This window comes from Malurus melanocephalus, unplaced genomic scaffold (assembly GCF_030028575.1).
Source record: "Malurus melanocephalus ecotype Western Australia unplaced genomic scaffold, MMel_1.1 scaffold_2, whole genome shotgun sequence".
Classification (NCBI taxonomy): Eukaryota; Metazoa; Chordata; class Aves; order Passeriformes; family Maluridae; genus Malurus; species Malurus melanocephalus.
Genome location: NW_026623234.1, coordinates 8,063,183 through 8,084,590, shown reverse-complemented (window position 1 = coordinate 8,084,590; position 21,408 = coordinate 8,063,183). Strand labels below are relative to the sequence as shown.

At 44.4% G+C, this 21,408-nt stretch overlaps 1 protein-coding gene across 3 annotated transcripts in view; it reads left to right on the top strand.

The window, feature by feature from the left end:
- Positions 1 to 9,025, top strand: part of GALNT16 (polypeptide N-acetylgalactosaminyltransferase 16) — a 69,690-nt gene extending 60,665 nt beyond the window's left edge. Inside the window, exons 15-16 of one of the 3 annotated variants that reach the window (XM_057367142.1) lie at positions 2,792 to 2,931; positions 5,290 to 9,025. In XM_057367142.1, coding sequence (XP_057223125.1) covers positions 2,792 to 2,929 — 138 coding nt within the window. In that variant the 3' untranslated portion in view covers positions 2,930 to 2,931; positions 5,290 to 9,025. Of the gene's footprint in view, positions 1 to 2,791 lie in introns of all 3 variants that reach the window. The other 2 variants (XM_057367133.1, XM_057367151.1) reach the window with 2 other exon arrangements.
- The last annotated feature ends 12,383 nt before the right edge of the window (positions 9,026 to 21,408 follow it).

Here is a 21,408-nt window from a genome sequence, read left to right as displayed (position 1 = left end):
CGTGGTTTTTATTGCTATAATTTAAAAGTTATCAGTCCAGGCTTCCCTTGTGGTCTGTGGAGAAAGCTGGGCCCTCCCAGAAGGGCCTTGTACCTTGGATCCCTCCATAACTATGTCAGCAGGCAACTATTTTAGAATAAATGCTCAGTTCTGAGGTGACTGACAGGGGGAGATGAGCGTCCTGTCTCCTGTTCCCATCCATTCCTACTGCCCACCCTCCCCAAAGGTCTGAGATACAATCTCTCTCTGCCTGGCAGGATGCTGGGCTGTCTTTGGTAATCCTGTGGTCTGTATATGTGAAAGGTTCAGGTGAAATCCAGGGAGTTGCTCTGGTGTCTCATGAAGGGCAGAAAAGTACAGTTTCTGATCAGAAAGGGTAAAATTCATCATTCTGAAAATACTGCTCTGATTTGAGATGAGGAGCCCTACTCTGGCTTTTCCTGTCAGCATGCTTTTTAACAGCTACATACATGGAACCTCCCTGCAGCCCAAWTGAGCCTCACCTTCAGCTCTCACCTTCTCAGTGTTCCTCCTCCCCCTTCCCCATCCTTGCCCCAGTTTATTTTGAACAAAGGTGTCTGGGGTGTCTTGACATGCTGGGCTTTCCAGTGGTGTGACTCACTGAGAACCTGATTGATTTTGTTAGCAGCAGTGGATGTGCTCTGGGTATCCTGCTGTGCCTGTTGCTGCAGTCTCTCCTTACAGACATCACAGTGGGTACCTCCTCAGCATGGACAAGTGCCACAGTAGCAGGTCTCTCATGTGAAGGAATAACATGAACAAGCCTCCAGTGGTGCTAGTTTTCTCCTGAGCAGTGAGGGGGAAGGAGAAAACCAGTGATTGCCTTGTCCTCCATCTCAAATCTCATAATGTTCGTTTATAGCAGGGTCTGTTGGTGAGCTGCGGGGTGTGTGGGAGAGAAAGCTGGCAGGCTTCCTCTAGCACATGCACAGGGGAAGGTGGGGACTGGGAATTCCCAACTACAGAGAGGCAGTGGGAAAGTGGAGGGCAAGGAAGTAGGTGTGCTTTGGAAAAGGTCAGAGGCTCTTCTGAGGTATCTGAGACACCGGGGGGAGGCTGTCATAAAGCAATGGCACCAGCAAGGCACAGGGTGCAGCTTTCCTGGGGAGAAGACCCCCTCCTTTACATTCCATCATTACAGCTGCTGCTTTATGGCATTAACTATTCTTCAGCTCGTTGTAGGGTGGCTTGTGCCAGATGGGAGCCAGATGGCCCTGGGACCTGTGTAGGCAGTGGCTTGCAGCAGCTGGTGAGGGCACTGTAGTGCGAAGACTGCGCTGTATCTTCCTGTCCATCATCRCTGCATTCCTCTGCCCCCTTCTCTGTTAAAATCAGCCTCTTCCTGCTGCACAAACAGCTCTGCTTTAGTGGTGTCCTGTCGAACRGGGCTAGCAGTGCTGAAAATTGATGCTGCCTCTGCTATTTAGACTTAAAGAAATATGTGATACATGAACAACAGATTCCTCTGGGCTTTGCAGTTGCCCTGCCCTCCAGGAAATGTAACAGCTGCCAGCAATATATGAACAGAACTGAGTATCTTAAACCACACAGYATGTGACAGTCTTTTTGCTATGCTACCCAAGAATTAAAATGTTTGTAGGTTTTGACATTGTCCAGATATTGCAGGAAATTTTTTGATTCCCTTTGCATATATTTTCTGCAATACCCTTGAGGTCCATCAGTGCTGTCAAACTGTTTCTTCATCAGTCTCATGGGTTAGCCAAAACATCCTCATAATATTCCTAAGCTGTTCACTGACTGAGCACTCAGATYGCAATTCTAACTGGGTCATCTGTAAGACTAAAAAGAATGAAGAGAAAATCCCTGGAGCCTGGACCCCTCAATCTTCCAACCTGTTGAGCTCAGCTGAGTCCCACTGGAGGTGAATGGCACTACCTCATCTGGGAGATCCCAAATCCATGGACTCATTTCTACATTTTTCTCTTCATTATCAGCCACRGTGTTCCCAGTTTTTTCCAGCAGGGATGGAAGGTACAACCTTTTCCCAGCAGAATTTTCAGTTCAAGGTTAGGATGTATTTTTGTTTCCTGGTAAGTAGCACAACCAAAGTGGACCTTCAGGAAAAGATTGTATATGGGACCTTTTGAATCTGATGAAAGAAGAGATGAGGGGACAATGGAAGAGAAAGAGATCCAGTTGAACAGTAGGATATGTGATTTTTGCTTTCTGTGGATGGATTGCTTTCTCTGCTGGGAACCTTTCAGTGCTTTGCTTTCCATGGGTTGGAAAGGAACCATGGAAAGGTTTCAAGTTTTGACAGGTATCTGGGTGCCCAGGACAAAGAATGGCAAGGAAACTATGACTATAATATGCTTTGGAAATGCCACTACTTGCTGATTTTTGTGTTGATAGAATCATACAATCACAGCATATGCTGAGTTTGGAGAGACCCATCCAGATCATTGGGTCTGCGTCTTGGCCCTTCACACAACACCCCAGGAGTCACACCCTGTGCCTGAGAGCATTGTCTAAATGCTTCTTGAACTCAGACAAAGCTCGGTGCTGTGACCACTAGTGTTTTTACCTTCTAGACACATCTGAATATCCAGACCTGTAACTCAGCTAAACCCTGACCCTACCTAACTGCAGGTACCTTAGTACAGGAACCAGTGACTTAGAGATGCTGGCCATACCCAGATTTTCACTCTCCACTGTTGTTGGAATTTACTTGAGATTACCCTCAACCTTGAAGTCACGGTTCTGTAGGGGAATGGAAGTAACATTGTGTTTTTTCTGTGTCTTCTCRCAGAAGTGGAAGATGAAAGGCAGTTTCCTTCAACACTTTGTCAGCGGTCTCTGCCTGGAAAACCAGACTGGAAGAGTGGTGACCAACCCCTGTCAAGCAGGTGTACCTGGCCAACAGTGGGAGCTGCTACAAGCAACATGATGGTAGCACAGAGATCTCCTTGTTTGTTTGTGCATGAGACTTGGAGAGCAGAGGAGGATCAGGAAGGGAGGAATGGTTTTGTATGTCTGACCCTAAATGTTTTCGTTGTGCCCTTCAGTAAGCCACTGTTTCAGCTGAGCACTTGATGGTTTTGAGCCTTTCAAAGAAGCTGGGGATGAGAGGGATCAGGAGAGTTGTTGAAATCTTCCCATCTGTTGTCTCTTGTAGCTGATGCCTACATCAGCTGTGCACAGCTGCACCTAGAGATAGAGGAGGACCCAGCCCAAAACCTGCAGTGACCAGAATTACCTTGCAGCTCTCCATATCCTTTCCTTTCTCTGCATCCAGAGTTTACAACCTTCAGTCCAGCAGCTTAGGCTCTGCTTGTACAAACATTGGTAGCTCTTTGGYTTGCCTGGCTTTTTGCTCTAACACCATGCATCATTTATGCACATGTCCCTCATCAAGGACTGGCTGAAGAGTCGTCATGGTCAGTGGAGAGGCTGGGAAAGGGCTGTCAGATCCTGGGGCAGGTTTGTCACCTCTTTTTGGTGGGCCCATTCCTTCCTCTGCCCACAGTAACTGCTCTACAGCCAAATGTGCTGAGGCTGGGGCGATGGTGACGAGAGAGATTGAAAAGGGACAATATGTTTTAGCAGCGTAACCATGGATTGTTTTTGGGACTATTCCGTGTTGAATTCTTCCTTCCAGCTTTTTTATGTGTGGAAAGCCAGCCCTGTCTCCAAGAGTGACACAAGCCTGCAGGTTCAGGGTACCATGTTCTGGGGGAGCCAGAGAGGTGCCAACACTTAGGGATGTCAGGGAAGCTGGGATTGTTCTCTGGCTGCTCATCSTGGTGCTACCAGCTACTGCCCACTGCAGTCACACCGAAGGTGGTGCCCAGARCTGCGTGGGCAGCACACACAGACAGATGTGCTTGCTGTGGCTCAGGCTGTGGCAGGAGCCCACCCAGATCCCCACTGTGAGAGACAGGAGGGGACAGCYCCTAGGTCATGGCAGACTTCCTGCTGGCTGGGCCGGGCCGCAGTCCTCATGCCTGCCTGTCCAGCTCTGCACAGCCCCTGTGAACACAGCCCCACCCAATCCCCCTGTCTAGTTGCTTTTCTTCCTCTYTTTGAGAAAGATGAGGCAAAAAGGCTGGGCTTGCTATGCTTTTGACACCCCTCTCTCTTCCCAGCGGGCACCCTGGGGAGAAGTTATTTGGTGAAGCTGAAAGTGCCCCCTGCACAAATGCTGCCACCATGCAGGCCTGCCCTGAGAGGTGTCTCCTTTGTATTCTGGGAATACCAGAGACACTGGTGTCTCTTGCTAACATCCCAGTCCTGCTCCCAATTACCAGGCAGCTCTAGCCGAGTGTGGGTKTTCAAACCTGGCCAAGGGATGCTTACCTAGTCAAAAAAATGCAGTCCCCATAACCTTCTTCTAACTAGATTTGTGAAATTTTCCTCTTGAGCTAGATTTTGTAAACCAATCCTCCTTTCCAAGAACCTGACAGGGGAACCAGATGGTGGGACCACTTTCATGAGGCAATTCCTTGCCTGGATCCTTTCTGATCTGGTGTAGAAAAAACAGGTTGTTCGTTTGGGATCTAAACAGCTGTTTGCTTTTGCTCATGTTTGTATTTCTTTTTAATTCTTTGTAATAGCYTGGTGTTAGCCCAAACAGTTGACAAAAGAACAGATAATGTTCTTYCTACATTGCATGTGCTTAGTGTGAAAACTGGACAATGATTTTTGCTCTTGGTTTAAAAATATTAAATCCATCCTGTGGCGGGAGCTCTTTTCCTGTCTCCCCCTTCACTTTGACATCAGCTCCCCATCTTGGCACTGATTAGCCAGAGTGCCTGCACTGTGAAAGCTCATGAGGGAATTTCTTTTGATCCTTGCAGAATGGTGCAGCTGCTCTTCTGTGTGGAAATGAGGGTATTGACTCTGCAGTGATTTCTCTTTCCCTGTATAGAGATGCTTTGAGCTGGAACCACTGGGGTCAGGAGAGGGCAGAGAAAGGAGGAAAATAGCCTAGGAATGGAAAGAAAGCAGGACAGACAGACCCATTGAGGGAAGAGATGCTATTCTATTGGCTACTGAATTTTAAAACGAGAATATGCAGTAGGAGACAGGAACAGTCAAGTTCTTACATACCTGGCTTGAAAAACRTTGATGCAAAGACAGATGAAGGGCCACTGAGCAGGTACTGTACGTAAGCTCCACATACAATGAAGTGTGAAAGCATTACATATTTTCATCTAAAGGGAACCTAAATGGACCATTGACCTGCCCCCATTTCACTCTCCAGCAGCTCGTGGGCTGCAGCTAACAGCATGTTCACTCCTCTACCAGGTGCTGCTTTCCTCCTCCCTGCTCCCACTCTGTGTGCAGCTTTCTTGCAGTTCCTTCTCCATAACCACTCTGGGACAGGACCCAGCTCCTCTACAAACGATGCTCCTGACTGCTGCAGACACAGAAGCTCTGCTTACAAACAGTCTCCAAGCTCTGGGCCAGCCCTAACTCAATGGACTCTTGTCAGCACGATGCCCACTGCCCTTGACTGTGTTTGGCTCCAGTGCTGGAGGCTGCTGCCTGCTCCTGGAGCAGCCATACCTGGACTGGCTGTGTTGATTTGTGCCTCTCTTCCTACTGCTCTCCTCCTGGCACAGTGTGAACTGGCATCCTTGGGCTGTAAGCTGGGGCAGCTGAAGGCTGGACACTCTCCTTCTTCAGGTGCCCTGGCCTGGGGRAGGAAAGGCCAAAGGTGGACATATGCTAGATGTCAATAACTCAAGTTGCTTGTGGAGTYTGAAGTTTAATTTTTTAATTCTACCTGGTTTTGGACATGTTCTCCTGAAGTCCCTCCCAATTGCTCATTCTTCAGTCAGCTAAAGCATTGCTTTAGCTCAGTGTAAACCTCCCCACACATCATCTTTTGGAAGCCATTGGTTTCCAATGTATTTTACCAGTTGCTGAAATGGAGGTACATTACAAAAGGCTGCTGTCAAGCATGGGCAAACTGAACAACTTCTTGGAATAAACAAAGTYTTGTCCAAGCTCATTATTAGCATACTTTCCATTTCCCTTGAAGGGAAGGATGAACAATATTATCTCTGTTTTTTTTTTCTCCTAAGTCCACACAGTGCCATGTTTTGGAACAAGTTTGTGTTAGGATTTTTTCAAGCAAACTGTCTATTTTTAACAGAACAAGCAGCTGCTCACCGTTGTTTTCCTGTTTACTTTAAACAGTTCCCTAGACTGTCAATACAGAGCATTTGCATTGGTAATACCTTTAAAGAAAGCTGTTCTTGTATCAGAGCATCCAGTGTAATTTCCTGTGCTGTGAACCAATGGAGGTTTATTTAAGAGGAGCTGAATCTACTGTTGTACAGAAATCAATTACAAAAGGTTTATTTTYCCCACTCACTTATAAGTTGCACTTTGCCAGATGTTAATTTATGTGGAACCCAGATTAGTTTTCCTTTTTCTTCATAAAAAAGCATGTGCCAGAATCTGTTTAATGCCTGGAATAAAATCCATTTTGAAATAAGCGTTTCAGCCTTTTCTTATTCCCCTTTGCTTCCTCTTTTGGAAAAGAGCATCCTTTCTCGCCTGGTGCCCTCCTCTGTCTCTCACTGCGTTTGTTCCCCTGATAGACAGACCCCAGTTCTTTGCATGGATTCRTGGATTCTTCAGGAGGATACTGTTGGAGCTGGCACAGATGTGACTAGGATATGATGATGTACCTTCATCAGTTGAATATGGCCTTCTCAACTGGATAGGGAGACAAGTATCCTTCCTGGCAATTAATGGACCAACTTACATGCTGAAAGAAAGAGCTGAGGTTGTGGGGAATCAATTCTTCCTGTTACTTCCTCCTTGGTATTTTCCTTAAGCTAGCAGCTTGCCTGTTTTTTACRTAAGGCTCCCAAAGACCCTTCTGCTTCTGGCTTGAGGGTGAAGAAGCATCACCACCACCCACATAGGTCTCCTGGCTTGTGCATTGCTGAGCTTCAAATATTGTGATTCCCCAAGGAGGCTGGTGAGCTTTTCTAACCTCATATTATTTAAAAAGAAAAGTAAATAAAAAAAAAGAAAGAAAAGGAGGGGGGGTAAAAGAGAGGGAAAAAAACCTCAGCCAGCATTGTCAATTTGTGGACTTTGAGTTTAAAATCAGAGCTCAATAGCCTGCCAGTTCACCTGGCAGAGTTTTTTTCAAACTAGAATCAGCTGGGTCTGCCTCTGCAGAAAGCAAGCTGTGCCAGAGCATCTGTGTAGGGAAGGAGGGTGAAGGTTTGCTGGAARTCTGCTGGTGTGGGGGGATCCAGTGCTTTTCTGTGCTGCCTGATGCTTGAGTGCTGGGGGAGCTCAGTAAAAACAGAGAGGAGTTGTTTCTCTGTTAGTGCTGCTTCTGAGGCAGGACATAGTTGGGCTGTGTCCCTGAGCCCTGCCATGCACACCCTGAGTGATGAGCACCAAAGTGCCCTGGAAACCAGGAGGCTCTCAGGCTGTAATGATGGCTGGGAAGACTTTAATCAGCCCTGCCTAGGAAAATGATGCACTGATCTTCTGAAGAGCCAACTGGGGGATTGGGAGGGAAGCAGAAATGAGTGAGAGACGGGCTACCCTCTGAGGGAGGATAGGGTCAGACAGGCAGTGGTCTGACACATACATAATGCACAGAAGAGTTTGGAGCAGAAACAGATGCCTCTGAAGGGACCAGAACCCAGACTGGGAAAATTTATATGCGAGTCATTTCTCTGCTGGAGGCTGAAAACATAGAGGCACCATGTCCACAGCAATCATACAGCTGGATCAAATTCAGCAATGCTTTATCTAGAAAAGAAAACAGTTGTTTGGATTTGTTGTCTGTTTGTTTAGTTTGTTTTTTTTAAATACTCAAGTACTTCACTTTAGAAATCACAAAGCAGATCATTTTCTTAGAAATAGAGGTATTCCCCAGGCTACATTCAGTAGCTACATTCAGTAAATCTAGGTACCAAGGGACCATAATTTTCTTGTTTTGTTTGTTAAAAGGGGTTTGCTTCATGCAGAGACCTGATGGGAATGTCTCAATTCTCAAGACCCTCTGTTGTTGGGCTGCAGGGTGTGTGGAAAGGGATCTCTCTAGGCCTTTAAATGGACTTCTTCAGCATTTTAGAAGTACATTCTAAGTTCAGAAGCATCTGGAAACCCGACTGCTGCTCTTCCCTCGGGCAGGCATCCTAACATGCTCCCTGCATCCTTTCTCCTTTGGTCTCTACTGCTTTGTGAGTGTCCAGATTRGAGCAGAAAAGCTCCTGTATCCCTCCCTTTTAGGTTGCCTGAGATTCATTCTTTCATSATGACTCGTGAGAACTTTAAACAGAAGCAGAGAAGCCCTGGAGAACTGCAAATGGCGAAATTAGATATTTAGATCTACCTGAAGCAAAACTTGTTTTCAATGCGTTTGTTTTGCTGCTATAGTAGCAAAATCTGCCGTGCAGTGCCCTTTGAAAATAAACAGGATATTTGCAGCATGCTGGGCTTCTGGCTCAGCWTCTCCAGTAAAGAACTCTGTGCCCATGCTCAGGCAGGAGGCATTGTCCCTCCCTTGCTCTCCCAGCTTGGGTGCAAGGTAGCAGCCATCCACGTTTCCAGGGCTTTGTTTCTGTAAAGTGTTTTGCAAACGCCTGTGATACAGTCCAGAGCTGTGTTAAAAAATGTTCCTTTGCTGCAGCACCTTGCAAAGGAGCCGCTGGGCAAGGGGAGCCTGGGGATGGGAGTGACGTGAACAACCTTTTGCTTTTTTGGCTGATCTGCATCTGCTTGCAAAATGCTGCTTAAATCTCACCAGTGACTGACCAGTAATTAACACCAGGCCAGAACAAGGTAATATTTATGTGCTGAAAATGACACTGGTAAATGTTCAGATTTGCCTGGTTTTGAGACATCCCATCTGAATGGAAATAGCTTCTACTTGATTTATTGATGAAACTTGTGCTTTACAAGTCGGAGTCATTAAAATAAATTCAGCTTCATCTGTACTGCATGTTGGGAAAATAAAGAATGAGAGAAAACAAAATAATCCACTTGGGACAAAATTATGTTTTTAATGTGATTTTGGTGGAAGCCAGCTTCTCTCTCTTTGATTTCCATGGAAACTGGTACAGCTTACCATTGCCTGCAGCAGAGCTGAGCTTGGCAGTAACAACCGCGGCGGTGCACTGGGTGATGAGCTGGCCAGTGCCTGGGGAAGGCACAAATTCATGAGCGTGAAGTGGACAAAGCGGGTTCACTGACCCAAAAGGCCACCCGTGGATCCCTCTGCACCTCCTGGTCTGTCTGCTTTATTTTCCCAGTGTCTCTTCTCCCTGAGTTTTGTGTTCAGAGAGCAGGGCTGCTTTGCCTTTCCCCATCTCAGACTCAGCTGACGGGTRGATCTCAGTGTCCCCTTCTCTGCAGCAGCCTCAGCTCCTGGTAAGCACGGTGGCTGTTGCCTGCCAGGATGGCTGTGAGCTCCAACAGGCTTCATCCCAGCTCTTGAGTTCCCTTTTCAGCTCTTGCCGTGGCATTTCATGTCAGTGCCCCATGGGGCTGCCCTGGGGTCTCCTGGGGGTTGTTTGGTTCTAACCTCTAGTCCAGCTGCTTGGGTGATCAGGACTGGCCCTGCAGTGTAGCTGTATTTTGGAAGTGCCCACAACAGTTAAAGAAGTGGGACAGCTGCATACAAAGTACAGAGAATGGTTTATTTGAAGASATGACATATTTTACAGTTCACCAGAGTTCGTGTGAATTTCTTTACCCACCAAAACACCTTGTTTCCCAGTTCTCCCAACATATGATGAGGGCAAACCAGAAACCGTGTCAATGCTGATATGTTTTGAAGGTGATGGCTTGCATTTGCGCCCTTGCTGAAGAGAAGSAGTGTTGTTCCCAGTGCTGTGGTGAGCAGAAAAGCAGTGAAAGGGGAAGTACTGAAATAAGTACGAGGATGCTCAAATGCGGCCATGTTTCCAGTGTAGGAAAAATGGGAAGATGCTTGATGAACGCCTTTCAGCCCAATCAGTAGTAGAGTACCAGGGTAAAGAAGAAAGATGTGAAAGGAGTAGGAGTCTTCCTGTGATGGCTGGGGGTGTTTCTAGTACAACGCTGGTGGGTCAGGCTCTGGGGACAGCACAGACCTGTCTCTTGTTTCTAGTGCCAGCTGCCCCCAGCCCTTCTGCAAGCTGTCCCATTTCCATTTCATGAGACAGCTTGGCCCGTGCCAGCCAGCCAGGACCTGCAAGAACATGTTCAGACTGTGACTTTCAAGCCTGGTCCCACTGGAGGGATGTTACACCACTGTCAGCAGGGTGCACTGGTGTGAGTGTATCTCAGGCTGCAGCAGGAATGGGGCCCTGGGGTGAGCTGAGGCTGATGTCCCAGCCCAGTCTTGTACCCCCCTGCTCCTCTCCTTGCTCTGGACATTGTTTCTTCAGTCTTGTTTCTCTGGATCTCACTGAGGATCAGGCAGACCAAGGCTGGCCAGGACTAGAACTTGAACTAGATCTTTTCCACCCCCATTCCAATGATTCCTTACAAACATAAGAACCATCAGTACTACAGCTGCAAGTTCAGTGGCAAGAACATAAATAGAGGCAGTTAATTCTGAGTTTTGCCTCATCTTTAGGAAGGCCAGAGCGAAAAAAATGTTCTGCTGTCAGCTGTGACTCTCAGTGACTGCAAACCAGTCACATCATCCCCATACTGCAATAGGAAGTGAACTTTAATTCAGCCATCTCAGAAAAGCAAATAGCAACCATTTTTGTTGGTGTTTCCTAATAAAGCTTCTCCTGTGAGTTTAGTTGACTTTTTTCTTTGCTTGATCATCGTCTGAGGTCTCTGTGCTTGTGGTGCAGCATGGAAAAAGGAAGCCCTCCCTCAGGCACCAGCCTTAGCACTGACTGGCACCACAGCTGGCACTGCCTGGAGCTCAGGCTGGGCTGTACAAGATGCTGGAGTCACCGTGCTGGTGCTGGGGCAGTTTGCTTGTCCTGCTTCCCTTACTGTGACCACTACAGCAGTGACCACCCTGCAGCTGGTCTGTGAACCTACACCCACAGCCCTGCCTGCCCAAGAAATTCTTGCACTATTTAGTCCTTGTGTGTTCTGCCATCACCTTCACTTACTTYCTTTCTGTCTTTCAACAGATTTCATGGGTGAGGAGACTGAACAGAGAAACATTTTTCTTAGCAGAAATTGATGCTGGGCTTTCTGCTCACTGCTGCATTTTTCTTTCTCATTTTGCAGGATTGTGTGGATGTTGTTCATTAGTGCATACACTTGTCAGATTTGGGAGACGGATTCAGCCTGAATTGTTCCTGCTTGGACTAAATTTCTGTTTGTGTATTTTAAGATTATTGGCTTTAAGAAATGTGAGTGGCTGGGAGAATGCTGCTGKGCAGTCCCTGGCTTTGTGGCAGAAGCAGCAATAAAGAGCTGGACAAAGGCAAGTGTGAGAYTGAGGGCTGGAGGGCAGCTTGGTGGTTATCCTGCTTGGCATTTCTTCAGCAACAGACACAGGGAAACTGGTAATATAAATCTTGAAGAGGCTGCTAGGAAGGAGAGAAATACAGCTAGTCCTTGAATAGAAATGCTTCTGTACTAGCAGCATTTGGGGAATGCTCTGTACAGATCCTCCCTGTGTCCAGCATCACTTCCCTTTTGAAAAATCCTACCCATCTCAAGGTGTTAATCTGCAACGCTGCTTAATACAYTGATACTTCTGCGCATTGAAATCATCTSAGTGACAGCTGCAGATGAAGRCTGGACTGTGTTGGTTTGTCACCTTTGCTGCTCAGCRAGCTGCAGGGCTGGGAGCATGCCAGTGGTGTTTCAGCRACTCAGGCGTGGAGGGATCTATTTGAACCAGAAGTMRTTTTCTTCAGGCCATTTCTCAGGTTTTTGAGGGAAAGTAGCAAATTGTAGCAGAGACTTATTCCAAATTGCTAGGTTTGTTCAGCCTGGTGTATGAGGTTTGCAGGCTGCTTTGTCCTTTTGGCCCGAGTGGTTTTAATCCATGCCCTCGACCAGGTTTACCAGTACAGCACAGCCTGGCTGTGGGTGGAGATGCTCAGCTGCCACAGGGGAGTTGGGACCTTTGCTTTTACCTCCTGCCGTATCTGGGATTTTCATGGAGCCTTTTCCTCCAGGAGTTTAGCCTAAATCACTCAGCGTGTGAGAGATGATGATGTGGCAGCCTGTWGATGAACACAGGGAATTAAAAATGCAACAGACTAAAAGACTAAAAAGCRTACCAAAGGATCTTCTGCTTGGGGTGGAATTTTGGAGTGTGACTTAGAGTCGAGTTCTTTCACAGATCCTCTCAGGGCTTCAGTGCTGTGTGTTCAATATTTTGTATTTTATCTCTCTTAAACGCTACTGTGCAGTTCCTTAACTGTAGGCTGCACTATAACGCTGTTTACAAGGACAACGGATGATGTCAAAGTCCCTTTAATTACCCCAAGYTGAAGTGTCACCTCTGCTTTTTTTCTGAGGATATGAAAGCAATGTTCRAAGAGACCCACTTGGTACCAGAGCATTTTTCAAGGCAATCAACTCTTCCAAGCTCTTCTTCCCCCCAAGCAATCTAAATGCTAAATAGATCTTTAAAATAATTACCATATCTAAGACGAGGAGCCATTTTCCCCTGCAAACACCTGATGCTCATTAGCAACATTTAGTGTCACTCATCACTTCTGTTTACTCTAAACTTTGGTGGCAGGAGTTTGTCAGGTGTCTGCAAGTTCTGAGCCTATGCTGAAGAGTCTGAGGAAGACTCTAGAGTACAAATCCTTTGTCTTGAGAGGGAAGAGGTCTMTATGTCTTTGAAACTCTTCCATTTGTCCCATCCAAATTTCATTTTGATCTTATTAAAAATAAATAGTGCCAGTAAAGTACACCAGCCTGGCACCCAAATTGGAGATGAGCTTAACCCAGAGCAGCAGGGTTGTAGAAAGGTTGGCTTCCAAGCTTCTCTTTGCCAGGTTAGAACAGGACACAGCAGCACCCAGGAGCCCTTGGCAGAAGCAGCAGGTGTCAGTGCAGCCCCTTTGCCCGGGGACATCTGGAGCACTCCTGAGCTGTGAATGCCCCGGGGCTGCCAAAGCTTCCTGCAGTGGCTGTCCCACTGAGCAGAGTGTCCTGCCAGGGGAAATCCACAGGAGGGCTGCTCGCTGTGCCTCATGGCTGTCAGGAGTCACTCCCACCCTTTACCTGTGCACAACAGACTCTGGGAAACCGAGGGTTCTCAGGGTAGCTGGAGCTATTCCTAGCACTGCCTGCTAAAGCTGTTCTACTTTGGACTTCACGTGACAATAAAGCTTGGTTTGAACCAAAGGTGTATGATTCTAACCTATGGTTCAAGAGCTTTTAGTCTCTGGAGCAAGGTCTGGACCCCAAGATTGCTTCAGGAATTACTTTTGCATTTTTATTCAGCAGCTATTTAATTTCAAGCTCATAAACAGCCTTTGGAACAGAGCCTGGAATGCAAGACCTTCCTGTAAACACCCCAGCTGCTACTAGAAAACTACAATTACTTTGGTGCAAGAGGCTGTGTTTCCATTCTCTGAAGATCCTCTGCATTAACTAATTAGCACTGTTTACTGCTAGTTAGGGTGAGTGTCAGGTTTTTGATATTCCATACCAAGGATTTCAAAAAAGCCTCATCTACATTCAGTGTTCTGTCCTCTAATCCCTCTCGTCAGCCCCAGACAAGCCTATACAGCTAGGAGAAAARCAAAGAAAGCAGTGACTCTTGTCTTTCCATTTGCAGTGACTGTGTTTGGAGAAGGCTTATCAAATCAAGCGAAATGGAGGAACACTTTGTTTGTGAGTTCTGTTCGTGCTTACGGAGGTGGTCTGAACACAGCTGAGACTGGGGTGCTTCTGTGTGGGTGTTGAAGCAGATCCTGATCTTTGTGGAGACTGAAATACCTGAGGTGTCTCCAGCTTTGGACAATAATCGAATAGAGACTTTTAATTCCAAAAATCTAATGATCCAAATGATTAAAAACCCACCTACACCCTTTGGATATGGGCTTCTGGACACCGTACATCATCTGGGGTGCAGCCTGGAAAAGAGGTTGAAATYATCTGCCTTTGAGTGGTGTTTTGGCTAGGATGCCACACATCCCTCTTAATGCACACTTCTTAAACTTCWTATTCAAATGTCTCATTTGAATATTGTGTGCTTCATTACCACAGGGGTTGTTATCCTGTAATACTCTGCAAACAAGGCTGCAGGTCTGGAGTGAGYGGAGTTGACAGGACCCTTTCATGGGTGTGCTGTGCATGGTAATACTGTCATCTGTGACCTCTGTGAACCTGGAGCCTCCAGACACCATGTTCATTAGTAAAAAGGATGATAAAATCTCAAAGGGTTTTTTTTTGGCTCAGAGGAAAAGCAAGCACTGGTGTAGAAATTTCCTCTCAATTAGAWAGTAATAAAACCTGACCCAGAGGACTGTGAGCATGTGTGAGAAGGGTTATTTGGGGGCTCTCCCTCATACCCCAGGGTCCCCACCAGCTGATCTGTTCAGTCCCATCTTGATCTGAACCATAATCCTAGCAAGTGAGTGAAACACACAGGAGCTAGCAGGAGAGGCCTGGTGCCTGCTGCAGTGATGAGTGACCAGGCAGATCCTGAAAGCTGTAAAAGGTTTTCAGAAGATCAATATTCCCTGTGCACTYGTTTCTAATTGGGCTTTATTGCAGGTCTCTGATTCATGTAGTTCATTAAATGGACTCAGATGGAGTTTCTATAACTGAGTTTATACTCCTAGGGCATAGGATCAAAATAGCAGCAGCAAGCAATTGCCAAGGCCCCTAGAACTCTYCTGGAGAAGTAATTGCAAGAGTGCTGAAGCATTAGACTTCAAAGAAATGTGAATGTGGCTAAATTAGTATTATTAATTACATCTAAGTTTACAAAAAGAAGTTATCTGCCATGTTAAGGGTCACTTAAAAAACCACTCAGTGCCATGAAGTACGTGGTTAAACTAATTTATTGTACCACTTGCATTCTGGGACAAGTATTTTCTGAGTTTTCATGAAGCCCATGACTAAACAGCTCCTAAACAATGAGTGTATCAGCTAGAATTACATCATCTCCAGCTCTCATTCTCAGGACACCATGCTCAAAACATCAAACTTGTGGAAATAACAGGGAAAATATATGGAAAGACATGGAAAAAAACCCCACTACTTTTCTGCCTTAGGTCTGCATAAACCCTTTYATCTTCCCTGCAAAACATCTGCAGAAGATGTTTGTCAAGTAAACAGAAACAACCCAACAAGCCCCCCCAACAGTGGAGTGCCTGTGTGTGTCTGATCAGATACAAGTGCCACAAAGCCCAYTATTAGCCTCTTTCTGCCAATGATCTACACCAAGTGTTTAAGGAAAGAGAACAAGGAGATTGCATGTTGCTACTCTCCCAAAACGCTGGCAGAGCCCTCAGTTACTTYTGATGCACTGACACCCGGAGCCAGGGCTGTCATCCTTGCATTTAACAGCCATCGGGGATTTCTCCTTGCAAGGTTCATCTAAGTAGATAGGAAGAAGGTGTRTTTTCATTCTCTGAGGATCCTCTGCATTTACTAATTAGCACTGCTTATTGCTAGTTAGGGTGAGTGTCATGTTTTTGATGAAGGTAGAGCAGGAGATACCAGTTAGAGGGATGCAGGTGTGAGGAGGGAAGAGGGGGAAGTATGAAAGTGCTCAGCAGTAAGCTGCTCAGCTGGTATGGGACTGGAACCTGCATTTCACTTTCATATTCCTCCAGGAGCTAAAGGAGAGTCTGGGTAAGACACACAGGTAATTTTTTCAATCTGAATTATGTGTTAGATACATTGAGGYTGAACCTCTCTCTATTTTCCCTGCAACTGGACTGGAGTGATGTCTAACTCGTAAAGACAGCATGCCTGGAGGTAGTCATGAATTTTCTATAGAAATAGTTTAAACAGAGAAGTCAGATTTACGGAGCTTAAAATSTGTTATTTGAGGTGTCCTTGGGGGCAGGTGGAAGCTGATAAAAATTCTGCTGGCTGCTACTCCCCAACAAGAAGCATCTGGGCTCTAAGTGAGCTGCCTAGGTGTCCTCTGCCTGAGGAGAAGGGGTCTGAGGAGTGAGGCAGAAATGGAAGCYGGCACACTGAGCAGAGAGCCGCCTATGCAACATGCTATCAACACTTTTTGTCCATTAATTATAAGATGGAGGGAGGTGCCATTTTCTTTGGGTTTTTCAGAAGGGAAATACCTCCTGGAGCTATGGCTGACCTGATTTGGGTGCCTTTCTGCCAAGGAACAGAGCAACACAGTTAAATGTAGCTCCCACTCTGCTTATTTCAGACAAGCTTTGAGTTCCCTTGAATAGCTGAGGTAAGTGTCCTCATTAGGATCAAATACTTGGTTATTCTCATGTGTTTCTTTCTCAAGCTTTCTAGCTGAAGTTATTACATTTTATTGGACTAACGAGTGCTTTTACTTGGAGATGATAGCAGCAAAGAGGAGAGGGTGCACTGAGTGATCACCAAACAATTGTGTCGTAAACAGAAAAACAAAACATGCAATTTTAGGGGGCATTAAATGATTTATTATGGGTTAAGACTAAGGCAGTATCATTACTACAGTATGAAAGACTGGTAATTTTTATTTAGAGCTGCAGATGCAGTTATTTAATTGAACAAGGTTCAAAGACAGGAAAATCTACAGAAAACCGCTAGGATTAGCAAGAAACAAACATAAAGTGGATAGAAATTGAAATTAAACTCACTAACCCAGAATTTAGAAGGATACTAATGAGCTGAGGAGTGTGTTCTAGAAGACCATTGCAAGGCAGGCACTGGTCTGGTACTAACAAAATTTCTGGAGATGATGAGGATAGAGAAAAAACAATTCTGTTTTTGAAAAATGCAGTCTGAAGAGGGGACTTGAACATTGACTCTGCTTTTTCTTTTTTTCCTTTTTTTTTTTTGTTTTGTTTTGTTGAGGGCTGGAAAGGTGTGGGAAGTATGCAGGGTTGCATCTGGGTGGTAAGTCTGGATGATCTCTAGGAACTAAAGCTCTGTAACAAGGTATTATTGTCAGTGTCCCACGTGAACCTTTATTCATATGAAGAGAATGAGAATTAAATCAGATTTGACTGTTCTGACAGTATTTCTCACTGTCTTTCTCACTGGGGAGCAGGTGCACTTTCTGTAGCCTAGTGAATACTACTCTTATGTCACCCAAATCCAGGTGTGTACAAAATTGGTGACAAAACCCTTGCTAACACTCACCAGGAATGGCACTCACAACATGCCAGTTTTACTTGTGTGTCATTGCAAACTAAGCACAAAGAATTGGAATAAMACCTATGAATTGGAGCTGTGCCAAAGCTTCATGCAGATAAACCATTCCTACAGGCATGGTTCAGATTACAGTAATGAGAAAACTAATTCCTAGAATCGAATGTTTTTCTGTAACAAATCAAGACAGGTTTTACTTTAAATCTTTTCAGACACAGTGAGGAAGAAGCATGTATTAATGGTTGATAATAGAGAGCTGCCTGGTACTATGCAAACGCGGACATCTCCATTSAGCGAGTTTCAGTGGTTCATTCAGAATCATTCCCCTGCTGTTGCCATGAATGGCACCTTGTATTTGGGCAACACTAAGTTACATTATAGCAGACAATGCACTCAGTGTAGAAAACCTGAGGGAATTGACTAGTGTGACAGAGGTGCAAAAGAATTTTCTATTTCAACAGATTTACTTTTGCAGTTTATCTATAGCTAGTATAAATTATTTATCATTTTACCTTAAGACAAATACTGAAGTCAACACTTTCAGACTTCAAAGAGTGAGTGGCTTCAGAGAGTGAGATGCATAATGAGGCTGAGAATCTCAAGCCTCCCCCACAGCCCATGTCCTGAAGAAATGCTGACTTTGGCTCCCTGGTCCCCCAAACATTCCCTGGCCTCCTCAARCTATCATAATGGTAAAACAATTTGTTCCAATGTGCACCAGGGTCTAGAAGACACCAGTTTCACAGCAGTTGAAAAAACAGGAGCTTTTAATTATTTTGCACTTGTGACCCAGCTACCCTTGTTTTCTGTTTATTAGCTTTTCTGATGAATTGTTTGAGTTTACAGTGTAGCTGAGTTCCAGAACAATCAGACCCTTACCTTACTCAGAGGGGATTGCAGATTGCAAATGTACATAACTGGTTATGTACTCTAAAGTCAAGCAGATGGAGGTTTCCCCTCTTCCCTCTGAGAGTAAGTCAACCTAAGAAGTGTCCATGCATTCAGTGCATCRTGAAGTAGCACAAATTGCTTGGCATATGGTAACGAGAGCCCAACCAGCATCTTTGCAACATACCCTTTTCTAATGCAAGGGAAAAATCTGATAGTTCTTTCAACCTTAAAAATACTGTGGGTAGTCACGTCTCCTCTTGCTGTAARCAGGTTTAGAAGCTACTAAGGAAGATAACAAGGTGGCCTTGGCTACTACTTTTTTTATCCACTGTATGTTGACAGTGGTGGTAAGCACAAAACCAGACTGATCTAGCAATGGTGCTCCTTTTCCTGCTGTGCTTATCATGCATTSTGTGGAGATTTCAGTCAGTTTTAAAAGAACGTGATGATAGAATTAACTGTAGACAAAGATTTTACCCACCTAGCTTATTTCACCCTCAAAGCAGGAATACAAACTCAATTTTGCTTTTCCCAATTCCCCTGCAGCCTACTGAAGGAGGCTGCAGAATGGGATTTCTATAAGAGTGATCCTGTTATTATTGTGGTCTCAAATACAACTAAAATTTTAATCTTAGTGGGATTACTCCCCGACTCAGTACATTACTGACTGGCAGGAGCATGCAATAGTAGATAAATTGGCATATATAAAAAGCACCTGCTTATCTACTGTGCTTGTTCTCAAAATCTCAGGTTGTTTTTTGTTTTTTTGAGGGACCAGCTGCTCTGCTTGTTGGTGCTGACTAGCGTCCTATCATCCCCTTCTCCACAACACCCAGTGTTTCTTTTGCAGATACTGTGAAGTAGCATTATGCCTTTCAACAGCAGGGAACTGCTAAGATTAGCTCAGCCATCTCACATAACTTCACCCTACTGTTTACTTACTGAACAGCCATGCCACAAAATGAATTGTGCCAGTCTGGTCATGCCTCAACTTGAAATCCATGGCAGGCAGACCAGGAACTGTGTGAGGACTTCTGGAGGCTGTGATTAACAAAGAAGCAGCATGCTCATGGCTCCACAAGGCAAGCAGAAATCAGGCAAGCACCTCTATTGCTCTGCAATTCTGGCAAATAGATGAGGGCTCATATCCCTCCTTAGTGTGAAGCAAGGCTTCCTCAATGGACTTGCCTTTCAAAAATTTAAGTATTTCCACACTTCAAAATACTAGGTCTCTGGATTCCATTCTTAATCCCTGTTTTAAAATACTGTACCACTCTCCTGCAGAAAGCAGCCAATATAATTTCCTTTATCATTTACTCCCACACTGTAACAGGCATGACCAGCACAGTTACTTGACCCATCCTTACGTAAGAAACACCAGRCAATTTGCTGCAGGCAAAGCATACATGGGATGAGATCCTTTTCTGACATACTTTCTGTAATCATGCCTTTTTTAGTGGCTTTACTTGCAAAATGCTGTTGTTGAACCTCACTTTTACAGTATCTGTATTTGGGCAAATTATCAGTATCTTTTTATCAAAGTGCTCTTTGATGCCTCTGAGGACAAGTGCAACTGCAGAAGGTACTAAACACCCTGCTATCATCCATTACTCCACAGGCAAGAAGTAAATTAAGTCATTTTGATGACCTGCTAGAGCAGACTATGTTCCTAGAGTATCAATCTTCTAGCATGTAGTAAGTTTCCAAGTGCACATATCATCTTCACTAAATTGATGAAGGCAGTGGTTAGTGGGAGACAACTTTCCAGATCCTCCTTTCTGTCTTAACRGACATCAGATAGATGCTGTAGCATTTTTAGTTCCTTTCAGTGTATTTGGTCAGCTGCTCAGCTAAGCAAGTCTTGTTTCATGAATAGTTAATCAAGTAAAATGCAACTCTAAAGGACTGTGGAAAACAGCAGCTCAAGAATTACGCACTGGAGTTTTAACTAGTAGCTTGTTTCAGAAAAAGACTTGTAGCTGGGTAAAAAAAGGGAAGAGATCATGCCAAAATCTCTTCTCTTAAAGTGGGCTACAGATCATASTCTGTCAGCAGAAGGCCAAGTCTGACTCCAGAGGTATGAAAAAGCTGTTTATTTGCATTTTCYAATTCTGTGAAAACTTCAGTTACTGAAATGATCACGGAAGTTTAAAAAAAGAAAAAAACATAAAGTGRATTAACTTTGGAGCTGMAACTTGGAATTTTYTCCTTTWAAAAAAAACTAAAAAACATACCTTCACAAAGTCCCTTTCAAAAAGCAGAAAGGTTAATTACCACTTGCTTTAAAGTACCTCCTTCCTATTTTCTGCTCTAATGTAAGAAATTTGTATTTTACACTTGTTTACTGGTCTGAGTTTGCAGTTATTATGCAACAGACAAAATCCAGGAAGATTTTTTTAAATCAGACCAAATTTAGGTTACCTTTGAAGGAAGAGCTGTGTTGTGCTTTAATGCCTAGAGTGAGCATATTCTTTGTACTTTTCACAATAGGAAAGGGCCTACRTGGCTGGTTTTCCTTAAATTGAAAACAATATTAAATTTAAATATTAAATCCCTATTTTTAAATGTGATAGTGAGAAGGGATGTTTGTTTGGCTTCGTTGAAAGACTGCAAAATTGCATCCATGAGAATATTGAAATTTTTACCAAAAAAATTAAAATTTGAAGTTAACCTTAAACAGGTTAGGAAAGATGTTATTTTAGTATATGCTATCCAGGAAGATAAACTATAAAAGCTGTTTAAATAACATTGCTTGTATTAAACCTGAATGTTATTAGAGGGGCAACAGTGAATTTTCCAAGTATTACTGTGTCAAGCTGGATATAAAACTTCCATGCCTAAGTGTTTATATATTTAAATACACTTTTTTTTTGAAAATCACCATTATAAAGGAAGCATGTTTTGATGTTAGCAGATTGAATTTATTCCTGGTCACTATAATTCTAGAGCTGGTAGGTCTGATCTCCAACCTGTATTTGTGTTGAGAAAAGGTTTTATCACCCTCAGCCAGTGTCTTTCTAAGAATCTATCTTCCTTCAATAATTCGATTCCAAGTATTCAGCAGTTATTACTTACCACTTAAGTAAAACAATTTTCATTAAAGCTTTACTATAGCCAGTCAATTTGACCTCAGATGCTTTTCAGCTAATGCATTTGCTAGGAGCTCCATCAGAAACTACTGATGTGTATTAGGAAGTGCATTGGAGAGAACTGCATTCCTCTGTCAATCCCAGAACTGCTCTTGGTTGAGTGTCTCTGTAGAGCCTGTAACTA